Raw genomic sequence first — 24282 nt, forward strand, 5'->3', positions numbered from 1 at the left:
GGAAAATCGGCCGCACACATCCACGGCAAGCTATCAGGTTAACACTATCAGATCAAAACCGCATGTTGTAGTTGTCGCGGGCAGAGGAGGGGACGCTGCGCTCTCCCACTGCTCGGGTCCGACTGCTGCTGCTGCTCGGTGGTGGCTCGAGCGGTGGGCCAGATCCCGGGGACTCGAGCGGCATTCCTCGCCCGTGAGTGAAAAGGGGAATTGATTGTGGGGATTTGATATTGTCCATGACGCCACCCATGGTTGTGGTGAGGTTGTGACACCACCGCTGCTCTGGACGGGGATCCCGGGAGCGATGACAGGGAGCAGCTAGGATGTTGTTTTCTCCCCTCCGTGGGTAGGGGGTTGGTTGTCCCGGGGCCCGGTGAAGGGTAGGGATGGATGGCAGGCGGGTTACGGGGCCTGGTGAGGTGCAGGGTCGCGGGGGCAGCGCTGTGCCGCACGGCACGGTGGTACTCACTCAGCCAGTGACACACACGGAGTCTCTGATCGAACAAACGGCTGGATGGACGGGCCCCACTGACGGCTGCTGTTGTTTTCCCCTGACCCCAGGTTGGTAATGTAAGTCCTTTCCTGCACCTTCCGTACGCTCCTCCTGCGCTCCGGTTTCCAGCTGGCTCCCCGGTTCGGTACCGGTGGGCCACCGCCCAGCCCCGGCTACCTACGGTTCCACCAAGACTGTCTTCCCGGCTCCTGCAGACGGCCACTACCGTCTGCCTGACTCTCTACACGAGGGCCCTAGGCCCCAACCTAGGCCCCAGTCTGCGTCTGCCTCTCTGCAGACCTCCTCTCTCTTCCTCTGCCTGGACTTGTCTGGACCTGTTTCCTGCCTCAGACCAGCTAGACTCCTGGGTGGGCGTCTCCATCTGCCTGACTCCGCCCACCTGGTGTGTCTGTCTGAACCCGAGGAAGAAATCAGGTCTCACTGGGGATGTCTGTGTGAACTGCTGGGGGTGGGGGTGTGTGTGTGTTGTTACCTGTGGCCCCTGGCTTGTCCAGGGCGCCACATAATCAGTGCCATTAAGTCTGTAGCACAATCATTCATGAACTTCACATAGGAAAACTTCTGTTGTGAACACTGGGAAACAAGCCCCAAGCTTTTTTTAGGGATGTGAACACACCCTACTACCAATACTACCAGACGTTATAAAATCACATTATCCACACACTGAGTCAAGGTTGACCACAATGATAACTGGCAGTTGATTTATATATTGTGGAAAATTCTGTGGACCACAATAAAATGGCAAAGGAGACTTATTTATTGTGTATTTTTTAATAATAAATCATGAGGTCTCTGCGGAGATTCAGACCATGAGGGAAAGTGGTTCCCAGTCTGAATATCCACCAGACCTCTCTTTTACGTAAACATTTTTCTAAGTTACCCCCTCTATAAGACTTCTGTATTTTTTCTATGCCATATACTCGTAGGGTGTCAGTTTGTCCATTGTGTTTATTAATGAAGTGTTTTGATAATTGGGAAGTGCCTCTGGAAGTTTTTTTTTATGTGTTATGTCGTACAGATGTTCCTTTATACGTACAGTTAGGTCCAGAAATATTTGGACAGTGACACAAGTTTTGTTATTTTAGCTGTTTACAAAAACATGTTCAGAAATACAATTATATATATAATATGGACTGAAAGTGCACACTCCCAGCTGCAATATGAGAGTTTTCACATCCAAATCGGAGAAAGGGTTTAGGAATCATAGCTCTGTAATGCATAGCCTCCTCTTTTTCAAGGGACCAAAAGTAATTGGACAAGGGACTCTAAGGGCTGCAATTAACTCTGAAGGCATCTCCCTCGTTAACCTGTAATCAATGAAGTAGTTAAAAGGTCTGGGGTTGATTACAGGTGTGTGGTTTTGCATTTGGAAGCTGTTGCTGTGACCAGACAACATGCGGTCTAAGGAATTCTCAATTGAGGTGAAGCAGAAAATCCTGAGGCTGAAAAAAAAAGAAAAAATCCATCAGAGAGATAGCAGACATGCTTGGAGTAGCAAAATCAACAGTCGGGTACATTCTGAGAAAAAAGGAATTGACTGGTGAGCTTGGGAACTCAAAAAGGCCTGGGCGTCCACAGATGACAACAGTGGTAGATGATCGCCGCATACTTTCTTTGGTGAAGAAGAACCCGTTCACAACATCAACTGAAGTCCAGAACACTCTCAGTGAAGTAGGTGTATCTGTCTCTAAGTCAACAGTAAAGAGAAGACTCCATGAAAGTAAATACAAAGGGTTCACATCTAGATGCAAACCATTCATCAATTCCAAAAATAGACAGGCCAGAGTTAAATTAGCTGAAAAACACCTCATGAAGCCAGCTCAGTTCTGGAAAAGTATTCTATAGACAGATGAGACCAAGATCAACATGTACCAGAATGATGGGAAGAAAAAAGTTTGGAGAAGAAAGGGAACGGCACATGATCCAAGGCACACCACATCCTCTGTAAAACATGGTGGAGGTAACGTGATGGCATGGGCATGCATGGCTTTCAATGGCACTGGGTCACTTGTGTTTATTGATGACATAACAGCAGACAAGAGTAGCCGGATGAATTCTGAAGTGTACCGGGATATACTTTCAGCCCAGATTCAGCCAAATGCTGCAAAGTTGATCGGACGGCGCTTCATAGTACAGATGGACAATGACCCCAAGCATACAGCCAAAGCTACCCAGGAGTTCATGAGTGAAAAAAAGTGGAACATTCTGCAATGGCCAAGTCAATCACCAGATCTTAACCCAATTGAGCATGCATTTCACTTGCTCAAATCCAGACTTAAGACGGAAAGACCCACAAACAAGCAAGACCTAAAAGCTGCGGCTGTAAAGGCCTGGCAAAGCATTAAGAAGGAGGAAACCCAGCGTTTGGTGATGTCCATGGGTTCCAGACTTAAGGCAGTGATTGCCTCCAAAGGATTCGCAACAAAATATTGAAAATAAAATTTTTTTTTTTGGGTTTGGTTTATTTGTCCAATTACTTTTGACCTCCTAAAATGTGGAGTGTTTGTAAAGAAATGTGTACAATTCCTACAATTTCTATCAGATATTTTTGTTCAAACCTTCAAATTAAACGTTACAATCTGCACTTGATTTCTGTTGTAGAGGTTTCATTTCAAATCCAATGTGGTGGCATGCAGAGCCCAACTCGCGAAAATTGTGTCACTGTCCAAATATTTCTGGACCTAACTGTATATGCAGTTCCCGTTTAGTGCTACCTATATATTTTAATTTGCAGATTGTGCATTCTGCCAAATAGATAATGTATGTACTTCTACAGTTTATAAAGGTTTTGATTGCATAGCTACTACTGGCATTACTATTATCAAAAGATGTGGTTTTTTTATAAGTTAATGGACATAATTTGCAATGTTTCCTGGCACATTGGTAGAAACCTTTTAAGGATAACCAGTTAGTGCCTGTGAAGTTCGATTTTTTACTAGTGATTTCACTTGGGGATAATTTGTCACCCAGGGAGGTTGCTCGTTTAGCAACCACTCTACAGCTGTTATCGAGAATTTTTTTCAGAACTCTGTTTTTAATGTATTAAAATTGCGATAAACATTTTTACGTATGTCATTAAATTGGTTGCTGTATTGTAATGCAAGGGTAATGACTGAATTAGTGGTGGATCGATTCTTAGATAGATTGTGAATATGAACTTTAGTTGGAGTGATTCGAGATTTTACGATTTTTTGTGCTCTATTGAGCATCCAGTTCTTATATCCTCTGTTTCTAAGTCTAGAATTAATTGTATTTATTTCAGTTTGTAAGGTTGTTTGTGAATTACAATTTCTATATGCACGTTGAGTTTCCCCTACTGGTATGGCTTTAATAGTATGTATTGGGTGATGACTTGCTGCATGCAATAGGGTGTTACCCGATACTTCTTTTCTGTGGGTGCATGTTTCAATGTAACCATTACTATGCCCCGTCAGCCGCAAATCAAGGAATTCCACAGCAAATTGCTGGAAGTTCACTTTAAATTTTATGTTGAGAGGATTGTTGTTTAAATAGGTAGTGAGATCCGATACGAGAGACCCACCGCCCGCCCACACCAGGAGGACGTCATCGATGAATCTCCCGTACCAGACCACACACCCCGCAAATGGATTATCATCGCTGTAAATATACATTTCCTCCCACCAACTCATAACTAGGTTTGCGACTGACGGGGAATATTTGGCACCCATGGATACTCCTACCCTTTGGATGAAGAATTTAGAATCAAATAGAAAATAGTTATTTGCCATAAGAAACTTAATGGTGTCCAATATGAACAACACCTTTTCATTGTCAAAATTCGAATATTTTACTAAATGATGTTGAACCGCCATTAATGCTACCTGCTGGGGTATTGAAGTATATCAAGAGATGACATCTGCTGTTATCCACCCATAACCATTCTGCCATTTGATATTTTTAATTCCATCCAAGTCGGACTGCTCGGATCCGGGGTTGCTGTGGCTCGAGGGTCTCCGGACTCGGGGGCTCGCGGCCACTCGAAAATAAAAAGGGGAACTATTTGCAGGGGATTAGTGTTTGTGACGCCACCCGTGGTTCGCGGTAAGGTGAGTACCGCCGCTGCCGATGCGAGTACCCGGGGGGAGATGGACTGGGGCAGCCGGATGACATTCCCTCCACGGGTAGGGTAGGCCCCGGGACTCTGGATGGTGGAGGTTTGGGGAAGCGTGGTGCAGACCATGCAGCCGGCAGGAGGCAGAGGGGGAGCAGCGTACTCACTCAGGCCGTGTGGATGTTAGTGCAACCATTAAGTAGACTCTGACACAGAAGTAAACCAAGTCTCTGGGTGCCGCTGCCACTCTTTGGAGCTCGTCAGGGAATCCGTTCCCACTGGTATTGCTGATGGTCCTGACCTGTCTACTTGCACTGATGTTTAGATGTTTTTGAGTGACCCCTCGGGCCTGAAGCTGTCGGGGTCCCGCTCTCTATATTTGAATAGAGGAGCCGTGCTCTCAATGGCTGACACTTGGCATTTCAGTGAGCCGCCTTAGTTGGAAGGCCCTATCCCTCTCGTTGTGTTGATGCCTTCGATATCTGAGCTCTTGGGGAAAGTTCATAAAGAGACTATCCTTCACAGGTTAATTATCAGGTTGCGTGAAGCTACTCCCTGATCTAGGGTCCAGTACCCCGCCATTCTCGGTACCAGTCCGGTTACTAGATTTTCTGGTGCCTACCGTTCTCCAAAACTAAGTCTGGCACCTTTCTCCAATACCCTGCGACCTGGTCTCCGACTCCTCCGGTCCCAGACCACCGTCTGCGACCTAGCCAAAGTCTCCCAGGGAGCTACAACTCCCCCAGCTCCTCACTCTCTGAGGGCTGCTACTGAACTTACTATAATCCCTCCCACCAGTCCTGACCCCTAGGCGGGTGGCCTTTTCCAGCTAGACCACTGGTGGGCCTGACAGGGTGTGGTGTGAGGTGTAACTAGGATTTGAATGCTGATGAAAGCAATACCAATAGTTAGGATCCCAGAACCATGGAGGGTGGGTTCTGCACCATAAAGACAAGGAGTGCAGTTCCCTGTGACATCCTGACTAGTTCAGGGGCGTCACAATTCCCCTTGGTTAAACATAGCTCGTCCCCGAGCTACAGGACACCCAGAGGTTTTATTTTTGTTTTAAACTGTAAAAAGAATATCAAGATTATTGTATAAATATTCATCCCGCACAGGGGAGGCAATACACTTAAACATTGCAAAACTCTCAGAGGTCATTTACTAGAACAATGGGGAACGCTACCGGTGGTAGCGGTAGTCGGTGGCTCAGCCTATTCTGCTGCAGCCCCTTCTTGCCACAGTCCATTCCCTTATCCCTCTCCCTTCAACCCGCCACCCAAACAACCTGGATCCCTGATGCCACCTCTAGTACTGGTGGACACCCCTTTTCCAGGAACCTTGGCAGTCCCTGTTGACAGTGTTGAAGTCCTGGAGGTGTAAAAGACGACTCTGGCAACAGTCCTGAGTAACCTGGTAGCCGTTGCCCTTTATGACATTCTCCATCAAGGGCCCCTGGTGCTGTCTACCAGCGCCATACCATCCAAGAACCCAATGGCCTTTTTACCTTCAATGGAACATGGAAAAAGGTTTAACAAGGATGACACAGTCTATCTGGAGCATTAACTCTCCTGTCACCTTGCACCAAGGACCCTTTATCCGATCCCCGACGGCCTTCTCCACTCAAACTGAACACTGGAGAACGTTCAACAAAGGTGACAAGTCCAAACAGTCATTTTTCAAACTTTTACCAAACTTGTGGGTAGCTATCCAGGTTCAGCTACCACTGCTGCTCCTGAGAACCTGTTCCTCAGTGTCGGGCATCCCCCGGGCACACTCTAGCAAAGTGCCCTGGCAGACTACAGCGTCGACATATGGGCACCACAACCTCAATAGTATCAGCCAGGGTTTCATCATCTGACGTAGATTCCTCTTCCACCTCCATTTTCATTAACTCTGGCACCGACCGTGCTGACAGGGCGACTCGGTAGCCATTTCCCCCAAAGCGCGGAACCCAGGCGGCTTCCGGTGTACTGGAACCCGAATCCGCCTCTTCCTCCATCTCTTCCGGGTCGGATACAATAGGAACCGGGACAACTTGATCGACATCCGTGGCCCGGTTGCCCTCCGCGGAAGTCGAGGGGTCCACTGCCGGTGTTGCGAGCAGCGTGTCGGTGGCAGCTGCAATCGATGACGGAGGAGGTGGCATAGCGGTGGCGGTGGCCGGGGGCAGATCGGGCTCCGCAGCTGGGTAGGCAGGGTCAACCGGAGCTGGGCTTCTACTTACCCGTTCCACTTGCAGGGCCTCTCTCTCGCCCACATTGCTGCGGCCACTCTCCTCATCTCAATCCAGGCAGCCGTCCCGGGAGCAAACCCTCGCCCGACCAGTCGCTTTGCTCCGACATCTTTCCTCTGTGGGTCCCAGGAACTTTTTGAGCAGAGTCCTGGCGCCCCTGCTCCACTTCTGCTGCTACATCCCATCATGCCCCCCCTGGTTTTCGGCAGCCAGCTCTCCAGCTTCTGGCAGCGCTCTCTGGACGAGGTGTGGAGCTTCAGTTTCATGCTCTTTTGGTCGGGAAGATGGCGTTTAGGCGCCAAAAATGGTGGAAAATGGCGGGAACTGAATTTTGACACCGGAGCTCGGATTTTTCAAGGCGCACGTCACCCAGGTTAGTGGGCCCAGTCCGAATCCTGTTCGTGACGCCAAAGTTTTCGAGGTGTACCGCCCCTGCAGCAGTCAGACTGCTCAGATCCGGGGTTGCTGTGGCTCGAGGGTCTCCGGACCTGGGGCCTCACGGCCACTCGAAAATAAAAAGGGGAACTATTTACAGGGGATTAGTGTTCGTGATGCCACCCGTGGTTCGCTGTAAGGGGAGTACCGCCGCTGACGATGGGAGTACCCGGGGGAGATGGAGTGGGGCAGCCGGATGACATTCCCTCAGTGGCGTAGAAAAGGGGCGGGCGGAGGGGGCGGTCTGCCCCGGGCAGCCTGTGTCAGTTGGCAGCATTTTGGCCACTCACCTTCAGTTCTGCTGTCCCCGGGCCAAATTCTGGGGACCGCAGTCCTCGGCAGGAAACTGTGGCTGCCGCCCCTTTAAGGAGCACAGACCACAGTGTTCACTGCGTCCTCCTGGATTAAGCTTCATCTGTGGGCAGAGCTACCACGTGGCGTCCAGCTCAGTCCCACAGATGAAGAGGTTGCAGTGCCAGCCAGCGACCCCCAGCACAGCGCTTCCCTCCGGCGCTGTGTGGGCCCCTTCTCCACCGTGACCGAGCAGTATGTGCTACCCCGCCCCACTTGACCTGTATGTTCCCTCCCAGCCACCCGGTTTATGGGCCCCAGTAATCTGTATGGGCTTTCCCCCCCCCAGGTGTATGCCCTTGCCCCCCCTTCCCCGGAGCCGCGTGTGTGGGCCCCCAAGAGCCATGTGTGTGTCTGTATGTATGCAGCAGAGTTGTGTCTGTCTGTATGTATGTATGCAGCAGAGTTATGTGTGTTTGTCTGTATGTATGCAGCAGAGTTATGTGTGTCTGTCTGTATGCAGCAAAGTTATGTGTGTCTGTCTGTATGCATGCAGCAGAGTTGCGTGTCTGTCTGTATGTATGCAGCAGAGTTGTGAGTGTCTGTATGTATGCATGCAGCAGAGTTGTGTGTGTGTCTGTATGTATGCAGCAGAGTTGTCAGTGTCTGTATGTATGCAGCAGAGCTGTGTGTGTGTCTGTATGTATGCAGTAGATCTGTGTGTGTGTCTGTATGTTTGCAGCAGAACTGTGTGTGTCTGTCTGTATGCAGCAGAGCTGTGTGTGTATAATAGGCCTACATATGTGTGTAAAAAGGTGAAAGTCTAGGACTAATAGCAGCAGTCTACAATTAGATCTTTGATTGTAGTTCCATGAAAAATAAATATTTTCATGGCTTTCTGGATTTTTGAAGGTTTTTGTATTATCGACGGCCAACGGAGGGGGGCGGCAAATTTGACGACCGCCCTGGGCGGCAAAAGCAGTGGCTACGCCACTGCGTTCCCTCCACAGGAAGGGTAGGCCCCGGGACTCTGGATGGTGGAGGTGTGGGGAAGTGTGGTGGAGACCATGCAGCCGGCAGGAAGCAGCGGGGGAGCAGCGTACTCACTCAGGCCGTGTGGATGTTGGTGCAATCATTAAGTAGACTCTGACACATAAGTAAACCAAGTCTCTGGGTGCCGCTGCCACTCTGGGGAGCTCGTCCGGGAATCCGTTCCCATTGGTATTGCTGATGGTCCTGACCTGCCTACTTGCACTGATGTTTAGATATTTCTGAGTGACCCCTCGGCCTGAAGCTGTCGGGGTCCCGCTCTCTGTATTTGAATAGAGGAGCCGTGCTCTTGATGGCTGACACTTGGGATTTCAGTGGGCTGCATGAGTTGGAAAGCCCTATCCCCCTCGTTGTGTTGGTGCCTTCGATCTCTGAGCTCTTGGAGAAAGTTCATAAAGAGACTGTCCTCCACAGGTTAATTATCAGGTTCCGTGAAGCTACTCCCTGATCTAGGATCCAGTACCCCTCCGTGCTAGGTACCAGTCCGGTTACTAGATTTTCCGGTGCCGACCATTCTCCAAAACTAAGTCTGGCACCTTTCTCCAATACCCTGCGACCGGGTCTCCGACTCCTCTGGTGCCAGACCACTGTCTCCAACCTAGCCAAAGTCTCCCATGGAGCTACAACTCCCCTAGCTCCTCACTCTCTGAGAGCTACTACTGAACTAACTATAATCCCTCCCACCAGTCTGCCTGACCCCTAGGCGGGTGTCCCTTTTCCATCTAGACCACCCACTGGTGTGCCTGACAGGGTGTGGTGTGGGGTGTAACTAGGATTTGAATGCTGATGGATGCAATACCAGTAGTTAGGATCCCAGAACCATGGAGGGTGAGTTCTGCACCATAAAGACAAGGAGTGCAGTTCCCTGTGACACCCTGACTAGTTCAGGGGCGTCACACATCAATGCGAGGCAGAACAGAAGTGAGGCATCAATGCCAGCCAGGAGTGAAGCATCAATGCCAGGCAGGGGTGAGGCATGAATGTGAGGCAGGAGTGAGGCATCAATGTGAGGCAGGAGTGAGGCATCAATGTGAGGCAGGAGTGAGGCATCAATGCCAGGCAGGACTAAGACATCAATGCCAGGCAGGAGTGAGGCATCAATGCCAGGCAGGAGTGAGGCATGAATGTGAGGCAGGAGTGAGGCATCAATGTGAGGCAGGAGTGAGGCATCAATGCCAGGCAGGATTGAGGTATCAATGCCAGGCAGAACTAAGACATCAATGCCAGGCAGGAGTGAGACATCAATGCCAGGCAGGATTGAGGTATCAATGCCAGGCAGAACTAAGACATCAATGCCAGGCAGGAGTGAGGCATCAATGCCAGGCAGGATTGAGGTATCAATGCCAGGCAGAACTAAGACATCAATGCCAGGCAGGAGTGAGGCATCAATGCCAGGCAGGAGTGAGACATCAATGCCAGGCAGGAGTGAGGCATCAATGTGAGGCAGGAGTGAGGCATCAATGTGAGGCAGGAGTGAGGCATCAATGCCAGGCAGGAGTGAGACATCAATGCCAGGCAGGAGTGAGACATCAATGCCAGGCAGGACTAAGACATCAATGCCAGGCAGGAGTGAGGCATCAATGCCAGGCAGGAGTGAGGCATCAATGCCAGGCAGGAGTGAGACATCAATGCCAGGCAGGACTAAGACATCAATGCCAGGCAGGAGTGAGGCATCAATGCCAGGCAGGAGTGAGGCATCAATGCCAGGCAGGACTAAGACATCAATGCCAGGCAGGAGTGAGACATCAATGCCAGGCAGGAGTGAGCTCTCAGTTCAGCATTTCATATCTGTACATAAATCTTAGGGGTTCGTTTTTGGTAATGAATCATGTAAAGTCCACAAGGCTGGTATTTTCTGCTGCAAAATCCGTACAAGTTTATTTCAGGTCTGAGAACTTTACAGTAATATCGTATGAAGGTAAATACACACATGAAGAAAAAAAGACAACTTTTTCTTTAAAGTAGAAACGAATATTTATTGCTTCATTTCTGGGAATGATGAATCAAACATACGATGGAAAGTTTTACAGAAAGCATCAGGCAGCTTGTGTGCGCTAGAAATATCATACAATTAAACCATATAAAATATGTACATTGCTGTTGTGGTCATCAATACGTTGCCTCTTATCCAACGTTCATTATAGATATATTTGGGGAAAAAAAATAGGATGCAGAAGACGGCAGGATTTTTTTGCAAACTTTAAATCCAAAGGTCCCTGGTGAATATTATGTCCTTTCACAGTATCCTGTATGGAGGGAGACAAGAAGAATAATCACAGAGGTTAATAACCGGTGTGGGGTACACGGGAAACAACGCTCTTCATTAGTCAGTGGCTAAATGGCGACTTTGTCCGCAACACAGGTAGTGAAACCACAGATTGCTATGTACTGCAGATGAGGAAGGCCACTTTCTGACTCACAAATACATCTATCAAGAAAGGGTTCTGATCTCCAGCTATTTCCCTGAAAATAAGACCTACCCGAAAATAAGCCCTAGTAAGATTTTGGGGGCTTTTTGGCAGTATGCACCTAGAACCACGAGCAGTTCTGGGTGCAGATTTGTAATTCCTGCCTTGTAGCATAGATAAAGAGAGCTTTAGATAAAGTATTTCTAAAGATCCTTTATGATATGCTAATGAGTGCAGGGACTAGTCACAAGGGCGTTAGTTCCTGCATTGATTCCCCCATCTTAGCATGCTACCATGCTCGGGTGCTCTGTACTCGTAGCTAGTGATCAGGGAGCACTACCATGCTCGGGTGCTTGGTACTCGTAACTAGTGATGAGTGGGCACTACCATGCTTGGGTGCTCAGTACTCGTAACCAGTGATGAGCGAGCACTACCATGCTCGGGTGCTCGTTACTCGTAACTAGTAATGAGTCAGCACTACCATGCTTGGGAGCTCAGTACTCATAACTATTGATGAGCGGGCACTACTATGCTCAGGTGCTCAGTACTCATAACTAGTGATGAGCGGGCACTACCATGCTTGAGTGCTCCATACTCGTAACTAGTGATGAGTGGGCACTACCATGCCCCAGTGTTTGGTACTCATAACCAGTGATGAACGAGCACTACCATGCTCGGGTGCTCGTTACTTGTAACTAGTGATGAACAGGCACTACCATGCTTGGGAGCTCGGTACTCGTAACTAGTGATGAGCAGGCACTACCATGCTCAGGTGCTCAGTACTCGTAACTAGTGATGAGCGGGCACTACCATGCTCGGGTGCTCAGTACTCGTAACTAGTGATGAGCGGGCACTACCATGCTCGGGTGCTCAGTACTCGTAACTAGTGATGAGCGGGCACTACCATGCTCAGGTGCTCAGTACTTGTAACTAGTGATGAGCGGACACTACCATGCTTGGACGCTCTGTAGTCGTAATGCGCAATTTGATGCTCAGATGGGGGCGACTCTGGTACTGAGTATAATGGAGGTCAATGGAGGACTTGAGAATTTTTCCAGAAGATTTTCCGGATAAATGATTGAGTCCCTCATTTACTTCCATTGTACTTGGGTACTCGAGTCGCACCCATGCGAGCATCAAACTGCGTTTTACGAGTACCGGGCACCCGAGCTTAGTAATACTTACTCTTCACTAGTTACAAGTACTGATTACCCGGGTACGGTAGTGCCTGTTCAAGTACCGGGCACCTAAGCATGGTAGTGCTCACTCATCACTAGCTACGAGTACCATAGTGTTTTCTTCACTAATTAAAACTTATTGCCAGGGGCGTTCGACCAGTAGAACCTGCACCGATCACCTGAATGGGGCATTTTTATCTCTGTTAAAATAGAGTGTGAGTGCACATGGCAGACTGCTGCTCCATTCATTCTCAATGGTACTGCTGGAAATAGCTGCGCGCAGCTCTCAATAGTGTCATAGGGAATGAATGGAGAAACCATCGTGCATGCCCACTGCTGCTCCATTCTTATCTTCCCAATGAATAGATGAAAAATTGTTAGATCAGCATTCATTTTACCCCTAAGATGCACACATATTGCCGGACTTGTGTCCCCCAATCTCTCCTGGCCACATGACAATGGCCCAGAGGAGTAGATTTGAGCGGCTAGTTGTGCATGTGCTGGTCTGCTCTGTGCCCGGCCGAGTGTGGAACTGATCAGTGCCATAGACTGAATGAAACAGCAGGGCGCATGCGCGGCCATCAGCTCCATTCAACTCCTTCTGGCTGCGGTCTAGGGGTCTGGAGAGGAAGGGGTACACAACTCCTCCACTCTGTCGATCGGTGGGGGTTTCAGGAGTTGGACACACATTGATAGAATGATTTCTTACTTCCTCAGACAAGAATACTCCTGTAATAAGTCATCTTGTTTTATCTAAAGCATAAGTCTCTTTCACATATATGACTAATATGAGCCCCTACACCGATTGCTCACACAGTTTATAATGATAATTCTCTTACGATTACCAATGCCATACACAAGAATATGAAGATGAGTAACGTTCCTCTTACCGGTGTGTTTAACAATTCTGTATTTTCGGTCCAAGCAGAGCTCCTCCTGCCTTCTCCTAACAATTCTCTGTATCTCGGGGGTCAGGCCATTTTCATCACGGGAGAAAATGAAGGAGTAGCTGTCTATACATGTGTCATCTTCATCTCTCTCACGGCATGAATAGTGGACGGCATAGTTGTCGTAGTCAGTATCCACCACCCAGTGGTCATCAACTGAAAATAAGGAGGCCATTAAAATTTATGGTACATAGTAACAATAGACATTTTTAGCACTAAGGTTCTAGTCTGTATCCATACATGTAAAATTTAAACTATAGAATAATGCCCAATTACCCTCTATCAGTCTACTTACAACGTTATGTTTTTACATTGCAAGAGATTTCCCAAATTAATGTGTTATGAAAAGTCAACATAACGTAATATGCAACATTGGTAATCTCATCTAAGTAATGATGAGCCGTTGCGTTCCGTAATTCATAAATCTCATTCCAGTACCTATGGCGCACATCACTCATCAGGTGTTGACAATTCATGAATCAGGGGTGTCCGACTCCAATACGCCCCCTCATGAACAACGCCGGTTTTGGTGAATTTGTGGCGCCCCTGACCTGGTCAGGCACCACTGAGTACTGCACCCATGCTGGGGACAGTACAATACAGGTAATCCAGAAGGCTGACAGGGGTGTGGAACACAGGCGCATAGTGATCAGGTCTCACACATGTACCCATGAGAGGACCCCTGGGGATCCCAGGAGGGGGCAAAGCCTATACCTCCACTGGAATAGTGGCAGGGGGTTAAAAGCCTCCATCTCCTCTCAAGGGGTGTGGTGGAGAGTCTGGTTGCTAGGTGGCGTAGGCAAGAACAGGAGAGGAGGAGCAGTGAGTCAGTTAGAAGGAGAACTCCAGAGGGCTCAGTGAGGAGCAGACCTGTGGGGCTGATGCTGTCTAACAGCGCCCGCGCAGTGACTACAGACGGGGGAGAACGGTCAACTAGGAGTGCTGCCTGAAAGCCAGCTTCAGCTAGAGAGTGCACGGAGTGGGAAGTAAGGAGACTTCTAGAGAGCACCAGGCCCAACCGGGCGGCAGATCCCGAAGCGAGGATAGATTCACCTTTCCCTGCTAAACCTGCCGGTGTGGGGCTCTTACAGCCCACACCACAACAACCAAAAGCCGCAGCCACGTAACCGCAAGTAGGGCCCATAGGTCACAGGAGGCAAGAGGCTGGAGTGGCCTGGCCCGGGGAACAAGCACACGGCAAAACAAGAAGGGGAGAGAGGCTTGGAGCATCTTCCCTGGGTGACCCCCATAGGGACTCAAAGTCGGGGTCACCCCAAACCACCAAGGGCTAAGGAAGGCGAGTTTGTAGTCACCCTCATACAGTCAGCCGGAAGGATACCTGGTTCCCACCTGGTTCATCCCAGCTACGCCCGGGTTACTCACCCTGCCACCTGAAGTGAGTAAAAACCCTGAAAGACACTCTGCCTGTGTGTGGTCATTCTGCGACTTGTGGTACTACAGCTTTACACAGGGCCCTGGGGCTTGCCTCACTCTCAGGAGGCTCCTACATCTAACTGCACACACCATCAGCCCCAGGCGACCCTCAACCTGCAGTGGCGGTCCCTACTGGCCGCAATACTGAGAGTGGCGTCACGATCAAAAACAGAAGATTTCCTACCAGTGACGGAGATCCAGCTACGTGGAGTCCCTGAAGGTATGCACCGATACAACACCTGTGGGGCTTCACATCTGGCGTCACGAACAGGATAAGGACTAGACCTGTTCAGACAGGTGACCATGTGCCTGGGCGGTCCGCTTGAAAAATTGGAAGCGCCGCCATATTGCCACCATGAAAAGCGCGCTGAAAAACAACAGCAGCCCGCGCTGGGAGAAGTTACCGCCCACGAAGAGGTGTGGCTACCCAGAGATCCTCTGCAGAGTTCTGACCTTGCCAGCTATGAGAGTGGAAGCGTCGAGAGACGGCGGGAAGGAAAGGAAGCCACAAGCCTGCTGCTGGGAGAGGAGCTGCTGAAAGAGGCAGAGCAGAAACTGGACAGCTTGTTACAGGAGGCAGCGAAGAGTCCACTGCTGGGAGACCGTGCAGAAGACGGCGCAGAAGAAATGGCGTCTGACCGCAGGAACCCAGAACCAGGCTCCGCTGCCTGGTGGTACCGAGAGCTGGCCCAGTTTTGCAACCGGCTGGAGACCCGGGTCGTGGAGCAGATTCGGGAGGAACGGATGGAACTGCAGGAGATGACCGCGGCGGTTCGGGCCTATGAAGGGAGAGCTGCGCGCCGGGTGTCAGGCGGGACGGCGACGACGCAGACCCCAGTGCTACCAACAACGGGTGAGTCGAATGATGCCCCGGCTCGCGCAAGTGCCCCGACCCCTGCTGCCACGTCCGCGGTCCCTGAAGAGGCGTCCGGTGCGGCGACGCTGAAGCAGGCCGCAGCCACGCCAGGTGCGGCCCTCCAAGACCCAGTCCCTGCAGCGATGCCCTGCCCGGCCCGCCAGGACCAGGCCGCCGCCATCCTGGGCGCGGCCCGCCAAGACCAGGCCGCCGCCATACAGGGCGCGGCCCGCCAAGCCCAGACTGCTGCAGCGACGTCCAGCCCAGCCTGCACAGAGCCCCCTGCAACAGCGACACTGATCCAGGCCGCCGCCATGCCAGGCGCGGCCCGCCAAGACCAGGCCGCCGCCATCCCGGGCGCGGCCCGCCAAGACCAGGCCGCCGCCATACAGGGCGCGGCCCGCCAAGACCAGGCCGCCGCCATGCCAGGCGCGGCCCGCCAAGAAAAGACTACCTCAGCATTTACCCCGGCCTGTAAGGCCAGAGCAGACACCGCTCCCCGGTCCACAGAGGTTCCTGATAGGCAGCCCACGGTGGGTGAAGACCCTGCATATTGGCAGATGAAGGCTGACCTGGAGGCCAAATTTCCACAATGGTTGGTGAGCCAGTACATACCCCCTCCGCATACCCCAAAGAGTCTCCTGCTAACTCCTGCAGCAGCTACACCAAGGAGTCCCTCACCTGGGCCGGCCGAAGAGCAGCCATCCCCGGCACTGCCACAGCTGGAGTGCCAGGAAGAACTAAGGGGGAGAGGAGGCCAGGAAGCAGAAGGGTTGACTCCGACTCCAGTGCCACCAGTAGCAGTTGTGTATTCAGAGCCGGAAATGCTGCCATACTCCCGCTGGGACGAGGAGGACCTGACCCCCTCTGCAGAAGAAGAGCTGCCTAAGAGCTTCACCTGGGAGCCCACAGGCATGGATCCAGCCCGCAAGACACGGCGCAGAAGAACACAGTTTGCTCCAGCACCACAGTCTCCTGAACAGAGAGCAGTCACCGCCAGAGACCTAAAGGAGAAGCGTTTGTTGAGAGAGTCCAAAAGCCAGGCTAGAGGACCCCTGTGTTATGGCGTAGTGGAAGACTTTAATCTGAAAAGCGGCTATGGATTCGTTGTAGCACCAGGAATAAAAGAAGGGATATTTGTAAACCGCAGAGATGTGAACGCTCATCTGCCAAGAGGACACCCTTGCAGAAATCTAAAGATGGGAGATTCCGTTCAGTTCACCCTGCATCAAGGCGAAAGAGGATTGTATGCTCTGGACGTAACGCTCTGTCCCAACAAACCTTACAGCCATCCCCTGCAACAAGAAAGACAAGAAAGACAAGAAAGACAAGAAAGACAAGAAAGACAAGAAAGACAAGAAAGACAAGAAAGACAAGACAGAGATAAAGAAACAGATACAGAAAAGGAATCAGATGCAGACCAAGAAAGGAAAGACACAGAACCTATAGATGAGGCAACCACAGATGAAGACAGAGACAAAGAGCAGGAAAGTCACAGGTGCCAGTGCCCTACGTGCCCTCGCCCTAGTGAAAAAGAGGAGTAAAAAGTAAAGTAAAGGAAAGTAAGAAGTTTTGACCAGTTAAAGTTTGAAAAGTTTTGTTTGCAACGTTAAAGAAATGCGCCCACAAAAACTATTGTGAGAAATAAACTTCAAGGCTATGAACTTGCTATAGCCACAAACTCTCGCAGTGTAAATAGTTACACCAGTGGCACCACCACCAGGGCCAGCCTGTTTAGGGGCTTGGCTCGTCTGCAACCAGGGGGGCCCGTCCGTAGAAAAGGGCCTTGGCTCACCTGCGACCAGAGAGCACGCCTGTTTATGGGGCCTTGGCTCACCACCACAAAGAGGGTACCTGGCCAGCACCAACTGTGGAGGCCGCCTCTGCATCCTGCCAGAAGAGGCTGAAGGCGCGGATCCACCAGGCCAGGTATACCCTGAAACCACCAGCCCATGAAAGCCGCCTCTACATCCTGCCAGAAGTGGCTGAAGTCGCGGCCAACGGGAGAGGAAGATTGGAGGAAAGGTCTGGGGAAACGGATGGCCCAGACCTGGTTACCAACAGGACCGGTGACCTGCCTCCTGAGAGGGTTTTGGGTGGGTTAACGGACTTGTGGGTGGAGGGTGGTGATGTCTGATACCTGGTGCTTTTAAATGTTTTACATGTTTTAATGTTTTATGCATTTTAAAATGTTGTCTTGCAGCCCGAGGACGTGCTGGTGATAACTAAGGGGGAATGTGGCGCCCCTGACCTGGTCAGGCACCACTGAGTACTGCACCCATGCTGGGGACAGTACAATACAGGTAATCCAGAAGGCTGACAGGGGTGTGGAACACAGGCGCATAGTGATCAGGTCTCACACATGTACCCATGAGAGGACCCCTGGGGATCCCAGGAGGGGGCAAAGCCTATACCTCCACTGGAATAGTGGCAGGGGGTTAAAAGCCTCCATCTCCTCTCAAGGGGTGTGGTGGAGAGTCTGGTTGCTAGGTGGCGTAGGCAAGAACAGGAGAGGAGGAGCAGTGAGTCAGTTAGAAGGAGAACTCCAGAGGGCTCAGTGAGGAGCAGACCTGTGGGGCTGATGCTGTCTAACAGCGCCCGCGCAGTGACTACAGACGGGGGAGAACGGTCAACTAGGAGTGCTGCCTGAAAGCCAGCTTCAGCTAGAGAGTGCACGGAGTGGGAAGTAAGGAGACTTCTAGAGAGCACCAGGCCCAACCGGGCGGCAGATCCCGAAGCGAGGATAGATTCACCTTTCCCTGCTAAACCTGCCGGTGTGGGGCTCTTACAGCCCACACCACAACAACCAAAAGCCGCAGCCACGTAACCGCAAGTAGGGCCCATAGGTCACAGGAGGCAAGAGGCTGGAGTGGCCTGGCCCGGGGAACAAGCACACGGCAAAACAAGAAGGGGAGAGAGGCTTGGAGCATCTTCCCTGGGTGACCCCCATAGGGACTCAAAGTCGGGGTCACCCCAAACCACCAAGGGCTAAGGAAGGCGAGTTTGTAGTCACCCTCATACAGTCAGCCGGAAGGATACCTGGTTCCCACCTGGTTCATCCCAGCTACGCCCGGGTTACTCACCCTGCCACCTGAAGTGAGTAAAAACCCTGAAAGACACTCTGCCTGTGTGTGGTCATTCTGCGACTTGTGGTACTACAGCTTTACACAGGGCCCTGGGGCTTGCCTCACTCTCAGGAGGCTCCTACATCTAACTGCACACACCATCAGCCCCAGGCGACCCTCAACCTGCAGTGGCGGTCCCTACTGGCCGCAATACTGAGAGTGGCGTCACGATCAAAAACAGAAGATTTCCTACCAGTGACGGAGATCCAGCTACGTGGAGTCCCTGAAGGTATGCACCGATACAACACCTGTGGGGCTTCACAAATTTGGCCCGTAATCCTATATAAACTGCCTAACTACCCAAAAAATAAAACATGTACAAATTGCTAAAGTGTTTCTGTTCATGACCACTTGTGTCCACGTATCACTGTCACACCCAATGCGCGTTTCGCCCCTTCTTCATCAGGGGCCTTTGTTACATGATTATAAACTGTGGAAATTCTGAAATGATTTACTTACGTCCCTTTTCAAGGAATGAAAGGGCACCGTAATACTTCATTGTGAATTTAGCGGGGTCATCTGTCTCTTGGAATGTGCCCACCATTTCAGCACACAATTCCATGGACCTGAAAAAAATACCAGTAGTTAGATGTATACTAGCCCCTTGATTGCGCCCATTTGTCCAAGAGCTATAACATTTTTATTTTACCATCAATCTTCCTATATTGGGCTTGATTTTTGAGGGGCGAGTTGTACTTTTAAATGAAACCAGGAGTTTAACCATAGAGTGCCCTGGAAAAACAGCAAAATAATTCCAAGTGCGGAAAAATTGCAAAAAAATACGATTGCTCGATTGTTTTGGGGGCATTTTATGCACCGTGTTCACTATATGGTAAAACCGATGTGTCGGTGTGATGCCTCAGGTAGGTTTGAATCCGTGGATACCAAACATGTATTAGGTTTACTTTTATATAAAAGGTGAAAAAAATTCAGAAATTTGTCTCAAAAAAATGGCGCACTTTTTGCGCCATTTTCCACAACCCTCTAGCATTCTCATTTGTTGGGATATGCAGCTCATTTTTTGTGTCCCAAGCTGACGTGGTACCATTTTTGCAAAGATATGCCATTTTCAACGCTTGTTATTGCATTTTGCTCAAAATTTGAGACAACCAAAAAATATAATTTTGGCATTTGGATTTTTTTTCCACTCTGCTGTTTACCAATCAGGTTAATTGATTTTATATTTTGATAGATCAGGAAGTTCTGAACGTAACAATACCAAATATATGTATATTTTTCATTTTTTTATTGTTTAATTTTCAGAGGGGTGAATGGGGGGGGTGATTTGAACTTTTAGTTTTTTTTATTTCTTTTAATTTTTTAAAACTTTTCTTTTACTTTTTTTTAAATTTTATTAGTTCCTCTAGGGGACTATAAGGATCAGCAGTCTCATCACTTGTTTACTTCTCAGAGCTGCACAGCTCTGATCAGCAGATATTCAACGTTCCTGTTGGAGCCGGCGCTCTGTCGGCTCTAACAGGAAATATGTCATGATAACAACAGGAATCATCACATGACCCGTCACTATTATGGCAACCATCGGCTCCCCGTGATCGAGTCACGGGGCCTCCGATGGTGGCGGGGAAAGGCACGTTCTCTGCTGCAGCCATTTAAATTGTGGTGTCACATGTGTGCATCTCGTATCCACCTGCGTCTGCGAGGCACACATGTCTGCTGTTTAAATCAGCAGACATGTGCAGGGATCACCGCCGCCTCACTGCAGCTGCCAGTGGTGATTACCCCGACATGATTTAGGATGTAACGGTACTGGTATTTTATACCCATAAAATATAATTCTATCCTGTAAGGAAGCTTATATCTTGGTTTTAAAGGCCCCCATAAAAATTAGACTCAAGTCAGCTGAACCTGTACTAAGGCCTCCTTAACAGCTGAAATTCAGTGGCTGATCCTTTAGTCTAGTATCAGCTCTCTCACAGAAAACACAGGAGTTCTCATCCAGCCAAGTGTTCCTAGGTACGGGAGTTTCAGGAAAAATATCTGTGGAGAACTGATTGTTCATCCAAAAGCTATCTAATGTGTATGGGGACCTTAATCTTGTTTACAACCCGGAACCACTTATTAAACCTTCAACAAGGCTCCATGGATGGTTCCTCACAAGTTATAGGTTACAGTAGTAATGTTAGTCTCCTAACATTGTTTTTTTTAAAAAACTAGCATGCCAATATGAAATCTTTATATGACTAATTAGATCTGGCCGATTTCTTTTTGTTAACTTAACCTTATAATAACTTGATGGTAGAATGTTTTGGTGCTAAAACCTCTAGTGATCAGCTCTAAGAATCTTGAGACAAATGGTCAACTTCCCTATAACACCACGTCGGGGATATGAAGTATTACATAGCTAAAGTCAATAAACTGTCTAAAATGAGATCTTTGTAGCCACACTCCACTGTCTAATGAATAAAGGTTCTGAATGGGGAACGTCTATAAACGTCGATCCCATGTACATCAGATTAAAGTCACCCGAACTCGTCGATGCCAACATTCTAAAAACGTTAATGCCCGACTCCTTTGTTCTCCAGGAGATAAGCCACAACCAGAGCTGTCAGGAGGAAGCTCTCGCCAACGTCCCTAAAACATGCTTGGCCATAACAAATGATCATATGTACCTGGGAGAGATAGTATGGGACCTGGCTAAGTGGACCAAAAGGGGATGGGTGGAAATATAGAGTTACTTACTGGAAGATGACGACTCTGCCTTTAGCTGTTGCTGTCATTTTTCCATTTTCATCGACACTGAATTTAGCCACTATGTTATCAAGAAGAAAGAGTCCTTCTGGGTCCTTCTTGGCTACTGCATACCAAGTCCCAGCATACTAAAAAGAAACATAATATTGGAACATGATATACTGTATATAAGAAAAGATATGCACAAATGTATGGTTTATACAAGAAGATACTAACTTTAGAAATCAGTCCTGGACTTCCATTTAAAGACGATCCACCAAGTTGAAAGGATTAGAACAATCTCATTCTGGATTTAGGAGTCCAGTGGGCGGTGCTAAGCAGTGATTGACAGCTCTCTCATTTATAAAGTCCAGCCCACTGTAATCCTTATGCCCAAACTAAGCAGAAGTCTAAATGAGTACATTCTTTGTTTGATGTAATGTTTCTCCACAAATACAAAATATTAATCCAATCAGCTCCTTTGGTTCTATAACCTGCAGACAGGACTATGTTTTGCACAAGGTTCCCTTTAAGTTCTCCGTTTTTTGCAACTTTTGTGCACTCTGATTGCTTTTATTGCATTTAATTGCAAAAATACTGAACTGACATGTTGTAGTTTTTTGTTTTGTTTTTTTTTTTAAAAAAAAGCATTCTAGTGCATGAGATTTCTGAAATCTAAGGCTATGTACACACAGGGCATTTTTACTGTATTTTTTTCTGCAGTAAAACTGTAGCAAAACTTCATCTTTTGGCAAGAAATAATCTATGGTTTTGTTGCATTTTTGTCTGGCATTTTTACAGTGTTTTTTCCCTTCCTCATTGCTTTGTATGGGGGTGAAAAAACTCAGGAAAACGCGGAAAGAATTGGCATGTTGTTTCTTTTTTAAAAAAAAAGCAGCAAAAAACAAGCAGCTTGCTATTTCAGGCAGGAAAAAAAATGCAAGAGTGTGTGTGCATGAGATTTCTGGAATATCATCGGCTAAAAGTAGTGTTTTATTAGCATGTATTTGCATAAAACCAATTAAAAAAGCATGCAAAAAAGCCCGGTGTGAACATAGCCTAATAGCTTTTTCTGTCTCTGTAAAAAGCAGCTTCTAATTTGCATAAAAACACATAAAATAGGATGCAAAAACCCAATGTGTGAATATAGGCTAAGGAACAAGTGAACACCAGGGGGCGCCATAGTAAGCACATAACCGCACGTTGTGCATAAAACGTCAAGTTCTATGTTCTACTGAAGTAGCAGAGCTGAATTTGTTATTTTCAGTAGGTTATTACAGACTTTTTACAAATTACAATAAAACACAAACCTGAGCGACAAATTCAACTACTCGACATCTGCTATCTTTGTACTTACAAACGTACATGTGATATCAGTTTATCCTGTCCCCCGGTCAATGTGTCCTCTACATATCACTACAAAGGACAGGATGCAGTTTGTACGTAGAGATAATAGAATTGGTATAAGGGAGGCCATACACATTGGACTGAAGTTGAATGTAATGGCCGATTATGACCATCGAAACATACGGGGACTGGCCGATGAATGTTCGGAATTGTTAAAATCACCTGTTGGGCATGTTGCATTTTTGATTATCCATGAATATGCATATGCATTTTTTTCAGGCAGGTTATGGAGGTTTATCACATAAAATAGTAGATGACGGTGTTAGTGGCTGGTGCTGCCCTAAGCCAAGGTTGACCCAATACAACAACTGCCTATTGTACCTGACTTGTAATTTGTAGAAAAGTGATAAGAATTATTCTAATAATTCCTCCTGTTTTAGGGTACACTCACATGAGCGTATGACTCGGATGAGTGCAATGTGAGAAAATGTCGCATTGCATTCGGACCAATGTTATTCAGTGAGGGAGAACAGATGGTCCGCTTTTTTGTCATCCAGATTCTGGATGAGCAAAAAGTCGCAGCATGCTGTGATTGTCAGCGAGAAACATGTCACTCGCACCCATACAAGTCTATGGGTGTGAGTGAAACATCGGACTGCACTAAGATGATATCCGAGTGCAGTGTGATATACGCACAGGCTGACAATGGAAGAAATAGGGAGATTAACCCCTCCCTCTCCTCCGCAGCTGTGATACAATCTCAGGATCGGCTCACAGTGGCATGCCACTCGGCTCACTGGTAGTGGTAGGACAGTGGGAGCCGAGGGTCATTAGCATAGCACATCCGATTCACTCGCATCAGATGCCATACCATCATATAAATCCAACCTTGGAGATACAATATGTCACAAAAGTCCAAAAAACAGATGAGAACGTACCCGAGTTTTGTCAAAATTTGGCATCACCCTGAAGTTGCTCACGCTGCAATCTCTCTCATGAAATCTGAAGGCCTCGGAGCTCCCAAAATAACAAAGGGCAATTAACAGCCCAAACACCTTTAGGTCCATCTTTGCGCCTCTCTAAGATCAGGTATAGAATCTACTTCAGAAAAAAAAAGAACAAAAGAAAAAAAATGTAAAAACAAAAAAAGGAATCAAAGGTTGTATATAAATGAAATATAAAAGAAAGCTAAAGAAGTAAAGTAAGTGTTCTAATAAGTATAGATTGAGCTATAGATAAAGGAGAAGCTTACAGAAAGTCCAGCTGCTTCCAGATGTAAGAAACCCTGGAATGCAATGTCTGGGAGGTTTATATACCTCTGCACTCACACGGTTTCGTAACATCATCAGCACAAGGTAAAAGACCTAAGTTATAAGCCGCGCGCTACATCCAGTCCTATCTGGATAGAGGCCCACTTCAACAAACTTGCATAACATCAAACCGTGCACTTTAACCCCAACCCATCACTTGCACACAAAAAAGGAGAGAAAAAAACAAAAACCCTACAGCAATGTCATAAGGAAAGAAAATATGACACCCTGTGAAAGAACATAGAGCAGCGGAGAAGGGTTCGCCAAAACATATTTGGGAGCCTAGTCTGTGGTTCGGAGGTGTTTGGCAGTGACCCAGCTCCCCGGGAGGGCACATAAACTCCATTCATGTGCAGTCCTGTTAAAGAGCGGCTCTGTTTTGTTCTGTCCT

The 24282-nt window shown here is 48.4% G+C and overlaps 1 protein-coding gene across 3 annotated transcripts; it reads right to left on the bottom strand.

The window, feature by feature from the left end:
- Positions 1-10547: 10547 nt before the first annotated feature.
- RBP4 (retinol binding protein 4) lies at positions 10548-23924 on the bottom strand. 3 transcript variants are annotated; one of them, XM_075348580.1, is made up of 6 exons: positions 23834-23924; positions 23520-23682; positions 21247-21383; positions 19006-19112; positions 13075-13287; positions 10548-10844 (listed from the first exon to the last, which is right to left on the bottom strand). In XM_075348580.1, exons 2-6 carry the CDS (start codon positions 23646-23648, stop codon positions 10825-10827), a joined length of 606 nt encoding a protein of 201 aa, XP_075204695.1. In that variant the 5' UTR covers positions 23649-23682; positions 23834-23924; the 3' UTR covers positions 10548-10824. The 3 variants fall into 3 exon arrangements, with proteins under 3 accessions (XP_075204695.1, XP_075204697.1, XP_075204696.1); XM_075348582.1 differs by having other exon boundaries at positions 23520-23679; positions 23834-23923; XM_075348581.1 differs by lacking the exon at positions 23834-23924 and having other exon boundaries at positions 23520-23804.
- Between the last annotated feature and the right edge of the window lie 358 nt (positions 23925-24282).

Source organism: Anomaloglossus baeobatrachus, chromosome 5 (assembly GCF_048569485.1).
Source record: "Anomaloglossus baeobatrachus isolate aAnoBae1 chromosome 5, aAnoBae1.hap1, whole genome shotgun sequence".
Classification (NCBI taxonomy): Eukaryota; Metazoa; Chordata; class Amphibia; order Anura; family Aromobatidae; genus Anomaloglossus; species Anomaloglossus baeobatrachus.